Here is a 20,852-nt window from a genome sequence, read left to right on the forward strand (position 1 = left end):
AGATCGCACCGATTAACACCTGTGTGTCACCTTGGGGTTCCAGTTGATGTACTCGGAGGATGCGAGCAGGCCAAACACTTGTGCAAGCTCTCTGGAGGAAACGAGGACCATTTTAGCTGCTGTACCGAATGAGGCGCTGGCGACTTACCCCGCAGTCACCCGCTCTGCTCCACGGCTGCTTCTGGTGCTTCCTTGTTTGCATGCCCTGTGGGACTCAAAACAGCAACTGTGTGCAGTTCGCCCTCCTGTCTGCCCCAGGTCAGTGAACTTTCTGGAGTCCCTTCTTTGTAGGCTGCAGCTGAGCAGGGCCCTCAGGCTACAGATGAGGGGAGAGGGCCAGGGACTCTATGCCCCTGCACGGCACCACGTGGCCTGGAATAAATAAATAACGGATGGAGGAGGAAGAGGTTGTTAAGCATCCCAGGGCAGGCTTACAAGGGCGCGGGTGTCCACATGCACAGGAGCCTGGACAGCCCCCTTCACTGGAGCAGTGACCCCTTGCTGGTGGCCATGGGTCGCTCTACAGCACCCTTTAGCTAGACCCCGTATGAGGACTAGCGGGCATGCTTACCTTGGGGCTGAACACTCCCTGCTTATCTCCTTTCTCTCTCCTCTGACCACACCTAAGGTGATCCCTATCTTACAGAGCAGGAGGCCAAGGCCAGGCAGGACCCAGGCAGGCTCGCAGCCCTTCCCCTGATCTCTGTCCTCTAGAGGGGTCTTCTCAGAGAGCTCTGGTGGATTAGCCCTGCCTGCCTGCTGCCCCTGCCCTCGAAGAGCCCAGGTGAGACCCCCGAATCCCAGCTCCTCTGCCTGGAACTTTGAGAAAAGCCGGGCCGCCCCACGCTCCACCTCATCTGCCTCCTGCTCGTCTTGCAACGCGGCAGCCTGGCTGGTGGGGGGGGGCCCTCCGCCTCCGGCTCCCATCCGCTCCCCACGGCACCGTCATGGCAGGTCCAGCTGGAGTCCCAGCTCGTCCAGGAAGCTGTCTGGACTCGCTGGCTACATCTGCTGTGGCCCTCATGGCCGGGGACCGCTTCCCGTTTTCATGGTGTAACCGAGGCCCTGGTTAGTCTCCAGAGACTACCTCACAGCTCTGTGTGTTTCCCACCAGGCTGAACACACTCAGGAACTCAAAATTGCATATGTGATTAGCTGATTTTTACAGAGAAAGGTGAGACCAGGCTGGGATGGAAGAGGCTGAGGCGAGGCACGCACTTACCTTTCCTTCTGCTGCTAAGCTTTCCCCGTTTCCTGCCCGAGGGAGAGAGAAGGGAGCTTAAGCACAGCTGGGTGAGTGGTGGGCAACGGCGCTGCACAGTACCGCCCGGGCGGCGTAGGCCCAGCCGCTGTGAACCGGTCCCTGCCCGCTCTGGCCTGCAAGGCAAGGAGGAGGATGACAGACTGAACCCCGCTGCCCCCCAGGCCTGGAGGTCTTAGCAGCCTAAACAGCAAGCGAGGACGGTCCGCAGGTGGCCAGGCCGGGCTTCGCGTCCTGCTGTCCTTCGTTAAAGGAGAGAGAACTTGAAATGGAGAAGGTGGAAGGCGCTGTGAGGACGCGGAATCCCAAAGCAGAGACAGGTGCGGGCGGCCGGCAAGGCAGCTGGTGGGGGTGGCGCGGGAAGAGAGGGGAGCTGGGGCAGGAGACGGACCCAGGGGAGGCCGGTCCCCCTGCCCGCCCCGCGGCCCGCACGCCCGCTCAAACCGCCGACTCCACGCAGCCAGGGCTCCGGGCCCACCTGTCCGCCCCGGGGGGAGAGAACAAGGGCAGGCGGGCAGGGGAGAGAGCAGCTCCAGGGAACCGTGCTGCCCAGCGCCCACTGCCCGCTCCTGCCCGGCCAGGGCTGGGGGAGGAGGCCGGCCGGTGCCCATCCCTCTCGCGGAAGAAGTCCGTAATGAGATGAAAGGGTCGCTTTGTAACATTAATTTTTTTTTTATTAAGAAGACAGATATTTTATAGTACTTCTTTTTTTTTTCTTTTTTTTTTGTAAAAATGGTATACATGAACCAATACAAAATGCGAATGGGAACATATGGATATGGAGATTCTTACACCGTTAACATTGTTCATGTACACCTTAAAAACAGAACTGGCCTAAGGGGAGGAGTGAGACGTCGGTGTGACTAAAGAACAAGCTTATTTGGCATCAATTATACATCCTTCATTATTTTATATTCCTTTAAAAAACACAAAAAACAAGTTTGTTCTTTCTTCACTCTAAAAAAAGTGATCAACCTGTACAAAGTAATACTCAACAATACATTTCAAACAGTGCACTTATACTTAAGAAAAAATACATAAACCAATATACAACTAAAATCCATAATTTCCTGTTTTTGCTTTATTATTATTTTTTTTCCAATGCATGGGGCCTACACTTTGCAATCTACCTGAGACGGAAAACACCGATCGGAACACACATGGACCTGAGACATGTCAACACCGTAAAAGCCATAAAGTTACACCAGGGAGACGGCACTACTGTACACTTGTCAGAACAGAAGGGCGGGGGTCCCGATGGGAGGTGCCGACTCTGAGCGATGACGGGGTCAGCGGAAGGGGGCGCGGGAAACACCGCTTCGCAACCTGCTCGACGGGCTCGCCTGCGGTGTGGTCGCACTGCGGTCGGAAGGGTGCCAAGGGCTCGGGACAGAGCCGCGCGTTACGGGACTCATCGGAAAAGGGACGCGCGGGGCTTTTTAGTGCCTAAGGACAGGAGAGGGGACGACAGAGCGCTGCTCGGCATGGATTTTCCTTTACACACCAGTCCGTTCCCAAAAGGCCCCTGTATTGCAATGGTTCTATCAAAGGTTAAAATAAAGACAAGAAAAATAAACACTTTCAAATAACAAAGAGTTGATACTTTTTCCCCCTTAAATAAATCCGCTTAAATTTTCCACATAATGTAACAATAGTAAAAATGCACCTTGCAAAATCCAAAATTACTCACTGAAAATGTTATATAATATATATTTATATATATATATAGATCTATCTTTTTTGATGCCATCTTTCCATAGGGACTGTATTCTGGAGTCTGGAGCCTTACCAAGACACCTGGTAAGAGTCCCGTTTTTGTCCTTCGGGGACAACTGCTCGATTACCTAGATGTGTCAGGGAAAATCCCCACATTTCTTTACTGAAGATGGAAATGGTAAGCGGACTCCTCTAACTTTCCCCAAGGCTCCCCATCGAAGATATGTTTGCGGTGACTTATTTTAGTAGCTATGCGCTCTGGCAGCCGTCATGCGAGGGTCACTAAGTTTTTTGGCAGATGGTTCTTAAGGCTGAGGAAAGAGGCCAAGGCTAGTGTATGAAAGGTAAAAAGATAGAAACACTCACATTTGAGTTTTGATTAAGTAACTGAAAATCCCTACATGCCGTTTCTCCACCTCTGCCTGACCTTCCGAGAACCGAGATCGACAGCAGACCAGTGTGAGAATCACACCGGCCCTTCTCTCTGCCTCCTGCCTTTGTCAAGCCCAGTCTGAAGGAATGAAAGTTTCACATGGATTCGAATTGGAAATCTCAGCATGACAAATATCTGTAATATACAGTACATGCAGGCCACATCCTACCGTCTTCCTAACCAAGCCCAGAGGAAAGGAACACCTGTCCCATCCAGTCACCCGCACACCACACGGACGCTGTCTCCTACAAATCAGGGCGAAGTAAGGCCAATTGGGAAAGGTGGATGGAATCATTTGGGACAGAAATAACCAGAGCAGAACTGTCTTTCCCCCCTCCCGACTTCCCCTCCTGTGGCAACTCTAATTTGTCCACTTATATAAAAGGAACAGACCTCACCTGTCAGGTCTGTTTAGGGCAGTGAGAAAGGAGGAGCCCTTTCCGCCCCAAACCTTTCTGGACAGTGTGGGGTATCTACACTGAGCCGTCTACAGATACAGAATTAAAGACAGGTCCAATCTCATTGTGACACACCTCACTTGCAGATAACCCTGTACAGTAATGTAGTTCCACAGCAAACAGAACATTTTCTGAATCACAGTCTAAGTTTCTAGTCTTCACTGCTCTAAGTATTTGAAACATGGGCAGCAGCGAAGAGTTCTCATTGTTCACCCAAATCTTTACGACAACAGAGAGGAATGCATTATGGATACACTAAATTCCGAACTATGAAATCTAAACTGTGCTGGTTCTCCTTTTATGAAACTAAATTTTGAACAGAAAGGTATTACTTTAAAAGGAAACAAGCAAACAAACAAAATAAAACAGAGTAAGGGGAAAAAGATTCTAAGGAATCCCAGCAGGCAAATTCCAAAATGGGAGATTTTGGAAAAAAAGTCCAAAAATTTTTGGGAAAAATAAAGGTACACAAAAGAGGGAGAAGAGAAAAAGGGAACACAACAAACAAAAAACAAGGCACAGAATTTTCTGGAATCTATCCAAACTAAACCCAAGCATCCAAGTTTGACTTGGCAGGAAGAAATAAAAATTTAAAAAACAAACAAAAAGAAAGAGGTGTCAAACAGCAGAGTGTACTTTTCAAAGAACATTTTTTACACAGCAAACCCCAAGCCTTCCCAGTCTCGCACCGTTCCACCCATTCATTAAAAAAACACACAGATTTCTCGCAATTCCAGTATCACTGTCTCTTTATCGTCTACATAGGGCCGGCTGGACACCTCATGGGGACAGAAAGGCTGCTCTAGATGAAGTACTCTTTCTTTTCTTCCGAGTTGTTCTGTCCTCCTTCGGCATTGATTATAGCCGTGTCTGCGTCTGCCGCGTCGTCAGCTCCCTTGGCTTCATGAGTGAAGTATGTACCTGAAAGATGAAGGGGTAAAGCACCGTGACTGTCTGATGGCCTCTGTGGGAAGCGGTACAGAGACGGCGACTTGCTTTATGGCCGTCATCAGCCGAAGTAGTGTGCAGGCAGCAGAGGGGAAAAAACAATCGGAAGGAGAGAGCGAGGCGGGTGAGACAAATGGGGATCCGGGGTTCCGAAGGCACCGCTCCAGCCGAGCTGCTGCGATGTAATTCAGCAAACAAGACATTAGAGCGGTGATCGTGACCAGAGGGTGTCAGCGGAGGGAGACGCGAGTGGGGGCTAAAACGCAGAAAGCCGGAGAGCTGCTCACTAACGCCATGGACGACGACCCGGGATGTGCATGGACGTGGTTAAGGACCAAAGTAAGGAAGAGCAATTAGCCAGGTGACGAATCAGGGCCCTGGTGACACTCTACTGTCGCCTCGACTCATTTATCTGAGCCCTGCCCTCCCGTCTTCATGCATCATACTGCCTGTCCGGAAACAAGGAGGTGTGGTTTTCTTCTGCCTCCATCTCAGAGGGGGGCTCCAGATACAGAAATAATTTGACATTCTAACAGCTGTAATCAAAGCTTCGGATCTGTCTGAAGGAATGAGAGATTCTCGCTCATAGTGCAACTCTAGCTCGGACCCAGATTCATGGCTTTGCCAACTGGCACAGCCACTTTGTAATGACAATAGAGAGTTACAAAGTTGGTGACACTCTTATCTTGTCACGAAGTCCCAACAGTTTACACGGAGAAAGACAAGGACTGGACCTCAGCATGATATACAGGTAGCACTTAAACTGCCTACCAAATCCAATGACCCTCCTCCCATTACATACTGTGACCTCAGAGAGTCTTTGTTAAACAGAAGGCTGACACATCTGCTCTGTGTTCAGGTTCTCAGAGTGACACATCTGAGGCGGTGGGCAGGCCAACGTTCCCTCCTGCACCCTCTTACCCTGTCCACCGCAGCTGTGCCCAGACTCCAGCCCTGCTCTGGCCACACCTTCCTGCTCCACAGAGCTCGACACCACGGGCCTGGAGTTCTGGCCAAGCAGACTGCCTCCCAGGCACGGGCAGAAGCAGGCACAGCGCTGAGGTTCCCGACCATCTTACTCTCAAGACAGGCACTTTGGACCCTAAAGGTGGTTGTCTGGTACAAGGACCCCCACTTTTGTGCTCAAGGGACCTTCCGCAACCCCCATAAACCGGAGATGCACAATCAGCAGTACGCAGTGCCTAGACTGAGCCACGGGAAAGCCCCACGGCTTGTGGCACAGTGCTTGAGAAGCATGACTGAGAAAGACAAGGGCCGACGAGGAAAAGCAAGAGTAAATTAGCAAGAGGGGAGAAAGGCTAGAGCAGCACAGGGCAGAGAGGAGGCTGGGAAGACGATCGCCCGTCCAGACTGCACCACTGCTAAGTGTGATGATTAATGGCAATTTAAATCAATTGCACCGATAATTTTAGAAATACATATTTATGTGGCTTTTAAGGCACATCAAACCAAGGATGTATTCTAGCCACTGTGACCAGCTTACCCAGAATCTGGGGCCGGGTGGCAGAATCAGTCCGCCTGCCTCCCCGAGAGCAGGCTGGAGGTGTATCCTTGCCATGCTCACTGTTTCGGGGCTCAAGCCACCTCACACACCAGCTCCCATTTTGAACTTTTCACTCTATTCCCAATCATGGACTGTAGAATAACAAGTCTATAGAGCTTTATGTTTAGAGAAAATACAAATTGAGGAGAACTATCCACTCTCAGAGTCCTAACCAGCAGCTGCTAAGATGTCTGCTTTTCTCTCTCCCAGTCTCAGGAATCGAGCAGGCTACGTGGCCACATAAACCGACTGCAGATCAAGAACTACCTTATCAAGTCCCCAAACGCAGGGGCTGTGGGGACACGAGGCCTCTGGCCAAAGCACCTTGCTCACCTTTATGTCTGGCAAAATAGCGCCCCAGGATGATGAGCAAGCACAGCATGGCGAACACCACGACGGCCACGACACCGCCGATCACCGCGTGGTCCACCGCCCGGATGGAGCCCTCCTCGCCTGCCCGGGAGTCTGTCGGAAGCAGAAGAGAACAGGGATGTAGTGCTCATTACCAGGCACCAGGAGGCCTGGGGACACCGCCTCCAGGCTCAGAAATCCCCTTTTCTAAAGGCGAGAACAACCCAGATGGGTCAAGTCACATGAAGGAAGAGACTGACCTGTCCGGAGCTGCACTGGCCTTCCCTCCCCACAGGCAGTTTCGTTATAAGCAGCACAGGAGCGCTGATGCATGTGGACAAGCTGGGGGAGCAGGGGCAGAAGAAACAGCCTGTCCAGTCCTGACCTGGTGTTGGCACTCCCTCTGTGTCCAGCTGCAGGGCCTCCTAAGGAGGTCGACCCACCTGACTAGTGAGGGGAGCTGGGAACGGCACCCTCAGGCAGGAACAGCCTTGGAGGGAAGGCTGAGCATCCCAGGGACTTATTTCCTATACACGCCCAGGACTTCTTCCCTGCCAGGTACAGGCAGAGGAAAAGTGAGGAGCTGAAGAGCCACGGCTGCCTGGGACTAAAACAAGGGTCATAAGACTAGAGACAAGGGACAACGCTTGCTACATTTAGGATGTACGAGGGAGTACGCTTCAATCTAAAACCTAAAACCTATTTCAAAAAAGACAGCAAGGAATAATTGTCCATTGCCACAGATGTTTTTTATTTTATTTATTTAACACTTCATGATGCAATTAATTTTCCTCTATAAGCATCACTCCCTCAGGATGTCTTCTTCTGACTGAGGAACATGTTTGGCTGGGGAACAGCACCAAGACGAACCCAGAATGAGCTACGGCGATGCAGGATGGATGTGCGGCAGTGTAAACAATTTTAATTTAGGAATGTGGCTACATCACCTCTTGCTGAAATCCTAACGGCACCCGAGATTTATAATGTAGTAAAAAGCAATTATTCTCCCGTTGATTAATACATTAACATTTTGGAGTGGAAGCTAAACCATTGTCCTTTTTTTATTGAGTTAAGTGCGACACTTCCATTAAAATGATTTACTAGCTGTACCTTACAATTTAAGCACAGCAGCAACGGAATCGGTAAAAATCTCTTAACTTTACATGATTTGTGAAGTCATATGTGAAGGATTTACCATTTAAATCTTTCAGTACAAGAAGCACATGGCCTATAAATCTGTCCCCCTTGCAGCTGCTGGACGCCTAAGAGAAATGCATTTCACCAGGAAGACTGAGAGAGCAAATTCAAGTCAATTTTTAAGAAAGATTTATCTCTGTCTCTCTCCAAAGAACAGAGCAAATCTCTGAAGCCTCCACCTCTAATAATATTTGAAGTTTATCGATCAAGTGTACAGATCCGTGACAGCTAAAGGTAATGGTGCTCTTTTGAGCCGAAACCTGATACAACGCTTTCAGCAGGAGGGCATGATTTACACTTTCTATCGATATTTCCAATTCTGCTCTGAGATTAAGTACTGAAGGATGTGGGGAAATAACTCGTGACTGAGGGTTCCATGAAAAGTGCTTTAATTAAAGGAGTTTAAATTAAACGTGAAGTATTTAAAGTGTTTCATTAAGTTACCTTTGAAAGGACTACAGCCACCCCCCCTCGAACCCAAACCCAAACAGAAATGCCCAATCAGAGGCAGCGGCAGGCTGCCCGGGACAACAGGCTGGTGGGACTTTAACTGCAGAACAGAGATGGGCTGGAGGCAGAGGCGCTGCAGCCGACTGCCCACTGCGTGACGGGTGAGCCCGGGCAGCAACGTCTAAGAAGCTCAACTTGAAACGGGGTGGCAGAGTCTCCCTCCGCAGCCAAAGCCTTGCCTACTGCAGATGCAACAGCCTCGGGGCCTTGAATGCCATTCCAACACGACATGCTCGTCCCTGGAAACTCTCTCCCTTTTTTGAGACAACAGAGCCTGCTGCAGGGGGCACTGCCCTTGGACAGGGGGCATCTGCTCTACACACCGGACACTTGCACCCCAACTGCACACTTTCAAAGCTGCTCCCAGGGAGTCAAAAGCACAGGAGAGCAAGCGATGTTCTCCTTAGGGAGCCATAAAAATAGGGGATCTTGAGGGAATGAGTTAGCTGATCCCCGATTACCACGAGCTTCAGATGTTTTGGGAGTGAGGGTCTTCCGACAACTCCAAGTGTCTCAGAACTGAGTGAGGAAGCAAACCGACTGCAGCTACGGGGGAGCGAGGTGAGCGAGGCACGGGAGGCAGAGGGAGAATGGAGGCCCCCGGCCGGGACTGGGAGCAGAGAGAGACCTTGGGAAGCCGTCCTGGGCATAGACCTGACCTGCGCGGGGCAAGGGCAAACTCACGTCCACTGTTAAAAGACTGCCTCACCCACGGTTGGGCACAGGAACATTCTAGGAGCCCGAGAAGAGAAGCCAGAGAGGAGGGAGGGAGGGAAACGGTGACGGAAACCAGCCACCAGCCCGCACGGGGCGCGGCTCGAGGATCAACGCCTCTGGCCCAAACTCCATCTGGCCTCTGCTTCTCGTGAGCGAAGTGCCGCCCTGTCCCCGCACTCCGCCCACGGGAGCACCTGGGCCTGTTATCACCCCGTCCTCAGGAAGGTGCGTGTTCTGCAGACACCCATTTACAAGGGCAATCTCTTCCGTTACCTCCTGATACCCACTTCGAACAGAAAGTTTACTACCACCAGTTAATCATGAGACAGTTTCCCTGCCTTCAGTGACTGCAGACGGACACAGGAGATAACTGCCGTCCCCGGGACACCGCAGCTGCGAGCTCCTCACCCCCTGCCCCCCACCTCACCAGCTCCTGTCCAGCTTGGCATCCTTTACGAAGAGCAGCGCTCTTCCCAGACCCATCCCACTCCCGTTTCCGCGTGTGGGAAGGGTGTGTTTGGCTGCTGGTGACTGGCCCAAGGGGGGTGGGGAATGTGGTGGAAGCTGGTCACCTACTCCAGCTCAGAGCTGCCGGGACCCATATGCTGGTGCCTAACCGGAGCATGAGGCGACCCAACACACTGCAGAGATGCGCTGGAGGCGGCTGCCAACTGCAGCTGCCAGGGAATACGGGCCGCCTGGAGTACAGCACCTGCAGAGCCCGTCGGCCACCCAGCCTCTCTTCTGCTCACAAAGTAGAGCTCTGGCCCATTCCTTGAGAAATTACCACCTCGGGGAACCCTATGACTCCCTCCATCGCGCTGCTCCTCCCGGGGTGCGGGGCCTCCGACTCGGGCCCTGTGCACTTGTCTGGGCTCATCCTCTCTGAGTCTGGCAGAGAAGGGACCCGAAGGCCAGACTAGAGCTGCATACAGCCCTACACTGACAAGCACATGCAGGCGTGTAAGGCACTTATAAGCACTCCAATCTTCAGGCAAAGGGACCTCTCTTCAGTTGAGAAGGTAATGTTTCCTCCACCTCTGAGAGACTACAGTGGGCCTCGCTCTCGCTTGGTAGCAGGTGTAAGGGTGTTCCTGCTTCTGGGACTCCGCTCTGCCCCATCTTTGCCTGGCGTATGCTTCTGGCACGAAGGTTACTCCAGTCTTTTAGAACCAAGCAGGTTGGGGTGATACGCCTGCCGGGGTGAAGCATGCCATCCAAGCTGTTTCACACGGGACCTCAAGTCCCCTGGGCCCAGTCGCTCCATGAATATGATTTCTAGGTGCACTTTGCAAATGCTGGTAAGTGTTCATGACAGGTTGCGGCACAAGCCTGCCTGCCTGTACTGTCCCTGCAGCAGCCCTATTGCTCCAGGTGTGACATGAATTTCCGTAAGGACAGGTCAGCCATCCACTGTTTCGTATTTGTGAGTTAGCATTTCTTTCAGCAAAAGGCTGGAACAGCTTGGCTCTAGGTGAGTCACAAGGTGCTCGTGGCACGGAACATCAGGCTGGCTGCTCTTGCTCGGGTCATAGCTTCCGCTGCTCCAGGTTTCTGTCAGCGTCTTAGAAGAAACTCCCAGACTGACGCTCTAAACTGCTAGGTTTAACTGGGGGCCGGGTGAGCTGGTTTGATCCGTTCTCCGTGGGCAATGGGAAGGCGGGAGTTCTACGGCAGCAGTCCCTTAGGGCCTGACCAGAGAAGTGACTGCCAGGGGACTCACCTCCTTCCCTCCCTGCCAGGGGATGCCTTTCTCTGCTTGCTTTCACTCCCCAGCTTACTTGCCAGCGTCTTCATGCTGGGCTCCAGCTGTCACGCTGCGTATGTTAGGACAGGTCCCCAGCCAGCAGATCCTGGTTTCTATGGCTACGTCACCACCTGGCATGGGACGTGTACCATAAACAGCCATGTGATTGCCTTCCTCGAGGAGTTGTGATATGCCCAGAAGGCTCTGCTGCCCAGGCAGGGGCCCACGGGTAGCCTGGGAATGGCCAGTGTATCCCAGACCAGCCCCTGGCAGACGGGCATGTTAGCAGGAGTCATGGAGCAGAGCACTCCTGCGGCAGCTGCCTGCCACCCTGCTGCCTGGGCCGCACAGCCTGGGGCTGGTCTTGTTGCCAAGATAACCAAGTTTTCTACCCCCGAGGAACTGCAGTGCGGCGTGGTGACCTGCAGCTAAAACACACCCAGAGGCATGACCACCACTATGTCCACTTACCTTCACATTTCACAACAGCCCCGGTGCAGGCTGCACGCACATCATCAACTCATGGGGAGCTAGACACCCTCCTTAAATGCACATTTATCCTCCCCATAGGTCATGAACTAGGTCTCATCTTAAAAATTAATATTGGAAACACGAAGGAGGTTCTAATGATACCAGCCTTTACTGGGCAAGTCCTGTGATTGGCCTTCCACAGTTTCCATTATCGAAGGATGACTGCAGAGAAGTGAGAACTGTGGGCTCTTTGCAAGTGTTGTGTCACCCGGTTTGGTTCTAGCCTTTTTCCTGGGCTGAGGTCTTGCTGGACAAGTCGGTTTACAAACTCTAGAATTGGTGTTTATGATGGAAATGCTGGCTCCAGCCTCCCAGGGCCGTACGGACATTGTGGCTAGGATGCTGTTGGATACTTCTTGCTGGGAAGAAATTCTGGATTTTCCAAATCTGAAGCACAGCCAAAATCTGACCTCAGAACAAAACAAACCTGGCACCACCTGAGAAATGTAGCTACGCATCCCCATCACCTACTGTAGCTCCTGCCACGGCAACAAAAATAGGCGTGCATTTTAAAGAGCACAACTTTATTGCTGAAGGGGAACAAACTGAATGGCACACGCTGACAAAATGCCACATTATTTGCTAATCCTAATATGTTATTCTTCTTTAAGATTTGCTTTTCTCAGCACCAATTCAATTATAGATGCTACAAATCCTTCTGACATTTAATTCCCTCTTGTCAGAGAGCAGTAAATGTATACAGTACATGCACAGCTCCCCATTAAGATGTTAATATATATCGGAGCACACTAGCCTCTATGCAGCGTAACCTTTCTTTTCTGTCCTCTTCGAAAGGGGAAGGGAAGGAATAAATGTAAGGCAAGAAAATCACGAAGGTCCCCATGTAGCAGCTGGTACTACTCTTCAGCTGCATTTAATCCCAGCAAGGCAACTGCGGCTTCACCGACATCTCCAAGGACCCGTGTTCAGCTACTTGAAGGACACCAGAATCGCCGTCACCCCCCCAGCCATTATGTCCCTACAGCCCTTGGAAGCTGGAGGCAACATTTCCACCATGAACAGTGTGTGTTCACTTGAACTGCAAGCACCATACACAGGCTTTGGCTGTGCGCCGTCTACTCAGTGGTCAGGACTCGGGGGCTCCCTTAGGCTGGCACTGCCTCTATTATCCTGCAGCTGCAGAAACAGGCCCGAACAGGAGATGCAGGGAGTCAGGAGCTCATTGCCTGAGTGGCCCGCTGCAAAGGGCACTGGACCTGCCATCAGATCTGGGGTAGAAGCCAGGCTGCTTGACTTTTCTCTGTGGTAGGCGGCTCAGTCCGCCACTCTGAGCCACTGAGCACCATTCTGCACTTCACTGGGCCGCTCTGAGATACTGACATGGTGCTGAATATGCAAGGGCCTGGTGCTTTCACAGGTACTCGGCCCAAGTTTGCCAGATTTCAGTCCGCTGTATTGATGCTCGCCGAGGGCTTTACTGCAGGTATTCCCACTGACTCAAGGCAAATACTCATCAGCTCTTTGGTGGTAAGGCTTGTACTGAAAACGCAGCGTTGTTTCCAGATCGTAAGGCACCCCATACCCTTGCTGAGGTGAAGTCACCAAGTTCCCTCTTCTCATGTCTGCAGAATGGCACTTAGTGTGACTGGTGGCTTAGCTGTCCTGCGTGGTGGTCACTGCAGAGGGCCTGGCGGCCGAGGGCCACTTGGTCCAAAGTACGATTCCGGTGCACCATTTGAGTATCAGGATTTTAAATACTTAGTGTTAGCTAAATGAGTTCAAGTATTCTTTTTGAAATGTTGATTTTTCTCCCATCTTGAGTAACTTCACTGTGCACTGTGACCCAGCCACTTCTTAGGTCAGATGTTCTCCTTCCTCCCCGTGGGGGAAACGGTCACCTGCTGGGTCATGGAAGATCAGCAATGCGACGAAGTTCCAACTCACACTGCGGGACGGTCACGAGCCAGTGGGCATGGGTCCAGTGTGATTTTTCAGCCTTCTTCCTTGTACTCAAAGGAATTTTAAAATAAGGGAAATCTACATTTTTAACCCTTTGCAACCCTTGTAGGATGACATATAAGACCTTATCAGGTGGAAACTGATCCCACCATTTAGGAGAGGCAGTGGGACGACTGCACTGAGGGGTCTGCGCAGGGTCCTCTGGAGGGGAGTGAGCAGGGTTCATGGAAGCGCCCTGCACAGCTCCGTCCGTGGTTCTACCCGACGGGCTCCAGTCCGTCCTCATTCCCTCCCCATTCAGGGGACGCACAGACCCAACTGAAAAGGGCCCAAGCAGCAAAGTAAGCCCTGTGTTCCATAGGGGACGGTGACCACATTTCCTGGCAAGACAGGAAGACCCATTCGTTCAAATTCAGACTCCATCTCTTGAGTAAATCATTTAACCTCTGGAGCCCCCATTTCCTCATCTGGAAATGAAGACTCACAGCCTTTCCTTAGCCATCTCTTAGGGTTTTCACGCAGTCTTCCCAGGCCTGGCTCTGGAAACCCCTGGCAGCTGGAGCTCCTGGCTGGTCCCGCTGTCCAGAGCCGGCACCCGGGAGGGGCGCGGACGCTTGTTCTGAGTCGACGGAACCCAGCAAGCTAATGTGCCATACGTGGTGTCTGTCTCCACCGGCCAACTGGTGTCGATGTTTCATCACCACCACCCCTAGTCCACCAAAAAAAATGAAACAGCTTATTGCCAAATATGGGCTGTCCTTCAGGTGGGGGCCTCTCCCCAAGTGCTACGTCTGCTGACAGTTGCCCACATACATTTCAAGCAAGTTCTGCCGGACCTCGAGGCCGCTCACAGTAACTATAGATGGTCATATGTCCCATCCAGAATTGGTAATCTGGACCCAGAGACCTTTAAATGCTCCCATGACCTAAACTTAGACTGTATTTTTGGGTTCGTGCTTCCTTGGAAACCCATTTAGGGGACTGGCTGGCTCACCTAGATTCTTCAAACCTGCCATGGATCATCAGTCATTTAGGATCTGCCTGCACCCACATTTCGCTGGGAACTGTGAAGGAAATGCAGGATTTTTCCAGATCACTTCCTCATTTGCTAGGCAAGACTGAAAGGTGTTTTGGGGAAGCACAAGCGCTCCAGGACTTGCTGGTGCACTTGGGTCCAAAGCGGACGACTGAGGCTCTGCCACGCTGTGTCATCTGCTGCCACACTCCACTCAGCAGTCCCTGGAGGGCCCCCCGCTGTGGGAGGGAAGGAAGGAGGCAGTTGGAGACGTTTTTAAAAAGTTTTAAAATAAAAGGATAAATGATCTTAAAGCGATCCTATTCCACATGGGCGGCAATAACTACCAGCTGTCACCAGGAAACAGATGTAGTTGATAAAACAATTCCAAACTCTTGTGGATCCGTCATCAATAAAGTCAACACCCAAAAAGCAAATAAAAGGGTTCAAAGTAGAACTGGATCAGCTCCCCAGGTCTGCCAATAATTAAATCACTGAACTACACACAAGCATATTTTCACATGCAGATTAAAGAGGAGGATTGGCTGGGCAACTTGCTTAGCTGGGTTGGGGGGGAGCAACAGCTGCTGCCCGTGACACCCCCATCAGCATGGGTGGCAGCGGGACTGGGGGCGGGGGAAGACGGTGAGAAGACAGGCCGCCATTATTTCCAAGGGAAAGATGAAATTTCTACCCAGATGGAACAGGGAATGAATGGATGGTAGTATTATTCATTACCACAGTTTAGCATTAAGTGTGCAACACCTACTCTAATTTATTGATGTACTGCTTAAGACGGGTGTTAACCTGTTTGTCTTGCATTATAATTGAATTCAGTCTCCAGGCTACAGAAATTTGAGAAGTTCATCCTTTCTCAATCAATATGCTCCCCTTCAGTGACCCATTTCAAGACAGCTTCATAAAAAATAATGTATTTTGTTTTAATAAATTTAAACACTATGACAGCTGCTCAATTTTTATTGGTTGTTTTTTTTTCCTTCACATGTCTCTTCGCTGTTGAGGGAAGCCAACCACACAATCAATAGTAATTGATTAATCAGCATCCCCTCTGAACAAAGGTGCTAATCAGTTTTTGATTAGTTCATCAACCCAGATGCAAAGGCAGTCCAGTTTCAGCCTGGTAGATAATCAGTGTCTACATGACTTATGGCTCCTGACAACGCAGGCCTGCTGTGCTCCTGGGGGGGGCAGGCGAGGGGGACGGCGCCATTACTGAGGTGACCCACTGTTATGAGCACAGACAGCGGCTGGTTTATTGCTGACTCGGGGGTGGCTGATGGGGCTTCAGCAAGGCTGTGGGGCCCGGCGCCGAGATGAGAGATGCAGAGCGCTCCTGGAGTGATGCGCCGGGGGCAGGGGGTTGACTGGTTTGGTGTCGTCTTCCTGAAGGGAAGAGTCACTTCTGTACACCTGATGATCCTTGTCTGGCTCACCTGGCAAGAGGGATCAGGGCCAAAGACAGCTCAGCGGCTCAGGACCCTTGAGAAGATCCAAGTGCCAGGGCCGCTGTCAGGGCTGTGCCACTTATGGCAGCATCGGAAGTGAGGGCAGGCTGCCTGCACCCAGCATTCCAGCCGCGCAGGGGACTTACCTACTCACGTTAAAAGAAAAGCAGGCTAATGTTTTTGCATCGTCTCCAAATACTCCACATGTAGGAGGCAAAAATGAAACACGACTTTGATGAGCTGGCTCTTTCTCTAATCCTCTATCTAAATTTGCTGGGATCTGGAATTCATTCATTCATCCTACAAGTATTGACAGAGCGCCCACTACATGACAGGCACATAGCAGTGGACAAAACCCCTATGGCCTCAGGGGGCTTCCACTCTGTGGACAAATTCAACAGCTAAGCTCAAACTGGGACATGCCACCTAACAGAAAAATAAAGGCAATGCATCTGCTGCACTTGCAGACAGGGTAGAGGTGGTTCCTCCTCTCACTGGGTCGGACCTGTGGTGAAGGGTGGTACCTCAACAGCCAGCTGCTCGAGGGAGCTGCACTGACCTCTCCTCGCGAAGGGCCACAGGGAACCCCTCTTTCCAGCAGGAAGGGTCCCCAGTCCAATCCCTTGCTCTCTCTCTGCCACAATGAGGAGGAAGGGACCTTCCTCACTGATTTATTAAGTGACTGAGGAAAATGTTTAAGAAACTGTAGCTGGTTGGCAGTGAAGTCCCAAAACATCTGGGGAGCTCATATAATTGTTTAGCTTTGACCATTTTCCATCTCCATCACCCTCCTTTTTAGGATATGCTTCTTATTCTGGATTAGTAACACCTAAATCCTGGAATCAAGCATGAAACCTACTTTTGCAAGAGCTCAATGTGCTGTGGAAAAGGTCTGAGGTGGCTGATCAGTTTACATCACGGTGTGACAGAACAATTACCCCCCTTCCCCTGGCCCCTTCCAGCCCCTGCTTCTCAGACAACTGTGACATGGCTTTTCTAGTCTATTCCACAGAGGTAGATGGTCAACCAAAGTATTTTCCTTAAATAAAGATATTGTCTCATAATCCAACATCCTTAAGATGCTTTATAATGCAAGAAAATTTCTCTGGAACCATTATGTATTTAGAACATAAAAATTCTTTTAAGCCACTGAACACAGAGTGGCTTTAGTATGACCCCAGAGGTGACCTGTCCTCCACTGCACTGACCGTACCAGCCCCAGTCGGAACATACATGCCGCTACCGCACGGCAGAGAGGTGGGCAGGGAGGAAGAAAGGTTCGTGAAATTTTGTTTTTCTGCTAATTGATGGCTCAGCAAACCGAATGGCTGTCTTGTCCAAGCGGACAGAGCGTCCCCAGGCTGGACACTGCATGCCTTACCTAGTAACTAGCCCTTACCTGCGAGGTCCTCACTGTCCAGTTCTTCTGCGGAATTGGGCAACTGAGTAAGGCCTTACAAGTAAAAACAGATTGTTTTTCTTTTCATTCCTCCAGGGACATAAACAAAACACTTAAGAACTGAGGATGAATTTCTTATAAAACATGAGCCAAATCTCTTGCTATCTCTCTCTTTGGAGAGCTTGAATGTATTAATCTGTAAGTACATTTCTCCAATCATTTAGTTTTGTTATCGATACACAATCGAGACAGAAAGATTCCTCAGTCTCCACTTTGAAAGCACATGAAACATGAAGGTGACTGTTAAAATCACTCATTCATAACAACATGCAGAAGGAAAATAAAGCCCGAGTGTTAGCTGTCAGCGCTCTGATTTCTCTCTTGATTGCAAATGTGTTCAGACCTTACATACTGATGTATGTAAGCTTTAGGTTGTGTTTACTATAAAACTGAAATCCTTGGCCGATACTGACAAATACAGTCCATTATCAATTTGTGTTCGCCTTGGACCACTTACTTCAAAATGGTAACTATAGATTGCAGGCTTTTCATCAGAAAATCTGATTCACGAAATTAATCGTTAAAAAAGAGAATTTCAAAAACAGAGGTATTCCTGAAAAATAAAACCCTCAAAGCTGAAAAAGCAGTTAGGTCAGGAGATACTTAGCAGGGACTCGCGTTGCCTGTCCAGCTTGTCACTGCGGGCCAGCTGCAGGCTCTCTGCTGGCTCTGGCTGGAGTGGCGAGGTGCGGTGGGAAGGAGGTGAAGAGTGGGAGGCTCAGCTGGGACACGGCTGTCATCTCCTCCTGCCCTATTTACAGGCTACTCTTCAGGGATGTTTATCAACCACCACAAAGGCTGGGCAACCAAGGAGGTCTCCACCCGTTCTGCTTGAAGTCCTGTCCGATGGCACCAGGACCTCTAAGCACACAGCAATTGCTAAATTTTTTGTGCACCTATTACACTGCAAGGTCTTTGGAGAGAGGGGCGTGTCTTGGTTATTTTTCCATCTTGCCCTGCATCTCATCGCCAAGCACAAAGCACGCTCTCAGGAAGCAGGTACTGAATTAAGGGTTTGGGAGTAATGCTCAGTGAACTACCAACCAGAGCGTAGTATCAGCCAAAACAAATGGTCTGGAGACAAGCAATGTCAGCTGACAGCATGGCTGAAAAGAACCCAAATTAACAGGCACAGTCATACAGAAACGGCCAGTAAAAGCTTGGGTTTTATAAGTTGTTTTATAAAGAAGCCAAATGAATATTGATAGCTCAGTAGGTGTGGTGAAAGGAAGCCATCACATGAGCTCTTGAGGAAGAAATACCATTACCACCAACATTCAAGGGCAGGTGTCAGTTCTAAACGGGTGGCTTTAAATCCACAAATGTCCCCAAACTGTGGATTCAGGCAAGGAAAGGCAGGGCAGTGAGTAAGGCAGTAAGTCACAGAGGCAGTGGAGTAGAGAAGCTCCCATTTGTTGTAGAATCGGATTGGTTCAAAGTGTGCCTGTTTCTAATTGGCTTTATCCATTGTATAAAGACTAATGAATACAATTATTTGAATAATTGTTATAAATTGGCAACATAAAGTACTTCTCTGTAGTTAATTATGAATTTGCAGTTTCAGAAAGCTAATCCTTCACTTGTCCTGGCCCAGTGAATATCAAAGCATTCTACATACGTGTGTGGCGCCCACTGAGTCCTATTAAACAAGGATGTTTCTTTCATGTAGGCAGCTTTCCTGCTGAACGCTTGTTTCCCTCTGGGTGGGGGCATTAGGAAGCTAATTTTAAAAAGTAAAGACAAATACATTTATGAAGTATCACAGATATGCAAAGTTTCCCATTAAAAAGCAACAGACAGTTGGTATACACCTTATTAATGATGAAACTGTCATTTTTAATGCATGAACTTCAAAATACACCAAATCATCTGGAATCTACTGCTCAGATTATATCCAAAAGCAGGAAGCCATTTAGGTCAGCGGCATTAATTTGTTTTTGCACTACTGTTGTGTTTTATGAATCTACAGTGCTCCGCCATGGTTGGATAATTTCTGAATGAACAGCATTAGCAGGAGCTTCCTGAAGCCCAGAGTGCGCAACGTGAGCACAGCAAAACCTGCCTCCGAAGGTGCCTGGTCTTAGGTCGTTTTCTTTCATGTTAACAATTATATACCTCTCCTTTTCTCAAAGAAAAAAAAGATGCATTTTATGAAGCAGAGAATATTCTTGAAATGGGAACTTCATGATTGAACAACAGCTGGGAAATTACTTCCTGGTTTTTCTCTTTAAACTTTCACATCATCTGTTAAAGTCCTTTCTTGTCATTTCTAATTAAAATGTATTCAACAAATTTCTTTAAACTTTGTTGAACAAATGAAAGCTTACTTTCGGTCCATATGGGATTTTTCTGGGCAATTAATAAAATCCTAAGGTGCGAACACAGTAATTTCACGTATGCACTGTGGTGGCCTTTTTGCGCAGACGTGCACAGCTCTGCATGATGCTGTAAGGGGCTACCTGTCCCCTGGGCCGCCCCAGACAATGCTCCCACAGGTGTTACTCTTCCTTTACACAGACGTCACTGGCTTCTAGGTGTGATATGGTATAGCAATTTAAAACCAGGTCAAGAAAACCTCAAAAATTAGAAACAGTAAGACATCCTGGAGATATTTAAATAAATTCAAGGTCAAGTAAAATGTAAATGTTCCTGTTTTTCAGTTCATCAGGGTTTCATTTTTTCAGAAAAATTTTAAAAAGGGTGATCAAATAAAACCTCTAGGGAAGAAAAATGTAGCCCATGGCCCTGGAACCATTCCCATTAGGAAAAAGGGGGTGATGGTCTCTCTCTTACCTAAGCGGCATACATCTCTGATCACTGGCCATGCTATGGAAACTGTTCCATCACCAGCCATGAGTTCAGGCGACCCTGGTAGTTTAATCTAAAAGCTCAGCCATCCTGTTCTTCCTGCTTTGTCAGCTTTTGTGGGGAGTTTTCCCTTCTTCCCATTAGCAGAAATTTGGTTCACGCCGTTAAACAGTAGCACATTGTTTCCAAGCTGCATATCAAGGCTGAAACACAATCTTCAGGTCCTGCAGCCATTCGTAACCCTCTTTAGCGCTGTTCTTGAGTAGAACACACAATGTCTGCAGAGTCCCTTGACTGAATGACAGCCTTTGAATGCCACTGTCATGTACGCGTACAGAGGTGTGCACAGAGGTACAGACACAGATGGCGGACATAGAGGTTGTAATAATGCGCACTGCGGGCTACTCTTCTTTAAATTGGGCTTTCGAATTTCCCCACAGGGGATGGAACGTCAGGTAAGCATCTCGGGACTCGGGTATGGCTCCCGCTCCTCAGAGAGCGCCTGCCAGGGGGCGGCAGAGCTGGGGGACCACCTACGGCGGCAGGCTTGGGCCTGAGCCTGGGTCTGGCATGGGCCAAACATTTTGAAACCAAAACTGAAAGTGAGGAATTATTTCAGAAGGATTTCCAGTTTGAGTCTTACCACAATTATGTACTGAATTAAAACTATTTAAAAACTCATTTGGGAGGTATCAATTCATGAGATCATTGGCCTCTAATGTATCAAGAGGTGGGAAGCAAAAGTCAGGTA

General features: G+C 49.6%; 1 protein-coding gene across 8 annotated transcripts in view; it reads right to left on the bottom strand.

Moving 5' to 3' along the window:
* Positions 1–2,320: 2,320 nt before the first annotated feature.
* CADM1 (cell adhesion molecule 1) overlaps positions 2,321–20,852 on the bottom strand; it is a 317,340-nt gene continuing 298,808 nt past the window's right edge. For 4 of the 8 annotated variants that reach the window (XM_036919816.2, XM_036919815.2, XM_036919813.2 and 1 more), the window contains 2 exons: positions 6,714–6,845; positions 2,321–4,789 (listed from right to left, as the gene is read on the bottom strand). In XM_036919816.2, the coding sequence (XP_036775711.1) occupies positions 4,671–4,789; positions 6,714–6,845 (251 nt within the window). In that variant the 3' untranslated portion in view covers positions 2,321–4,670. Of the gene's footprint in view, positions 4,790–6,713; positions 6,846–15,617; positions 15,823–17,233; positions 17,288–20,852 lie in introns of those variants that run through there. The other 4 variants (XM_036919814.2, XM_036919809.2, XM_057490717.1 and 1 more) reach the window with 2 other exon arrangements.

The sequence above is a fragment of the Manis pentadactyla genome, chromosome 13 (assembly GCF_030020395.1).
Source record: "Manis pentadactyla isolate mManPen7 chromosome 13, mManPen7.hap1, whole genome shotgun sequence".
Taxonomy (NCBI): Eukaryota; Metazoa; Chordata; class Mammalia; order Pholidota; family Manidae; genus Manis; species Manis pentadactyla.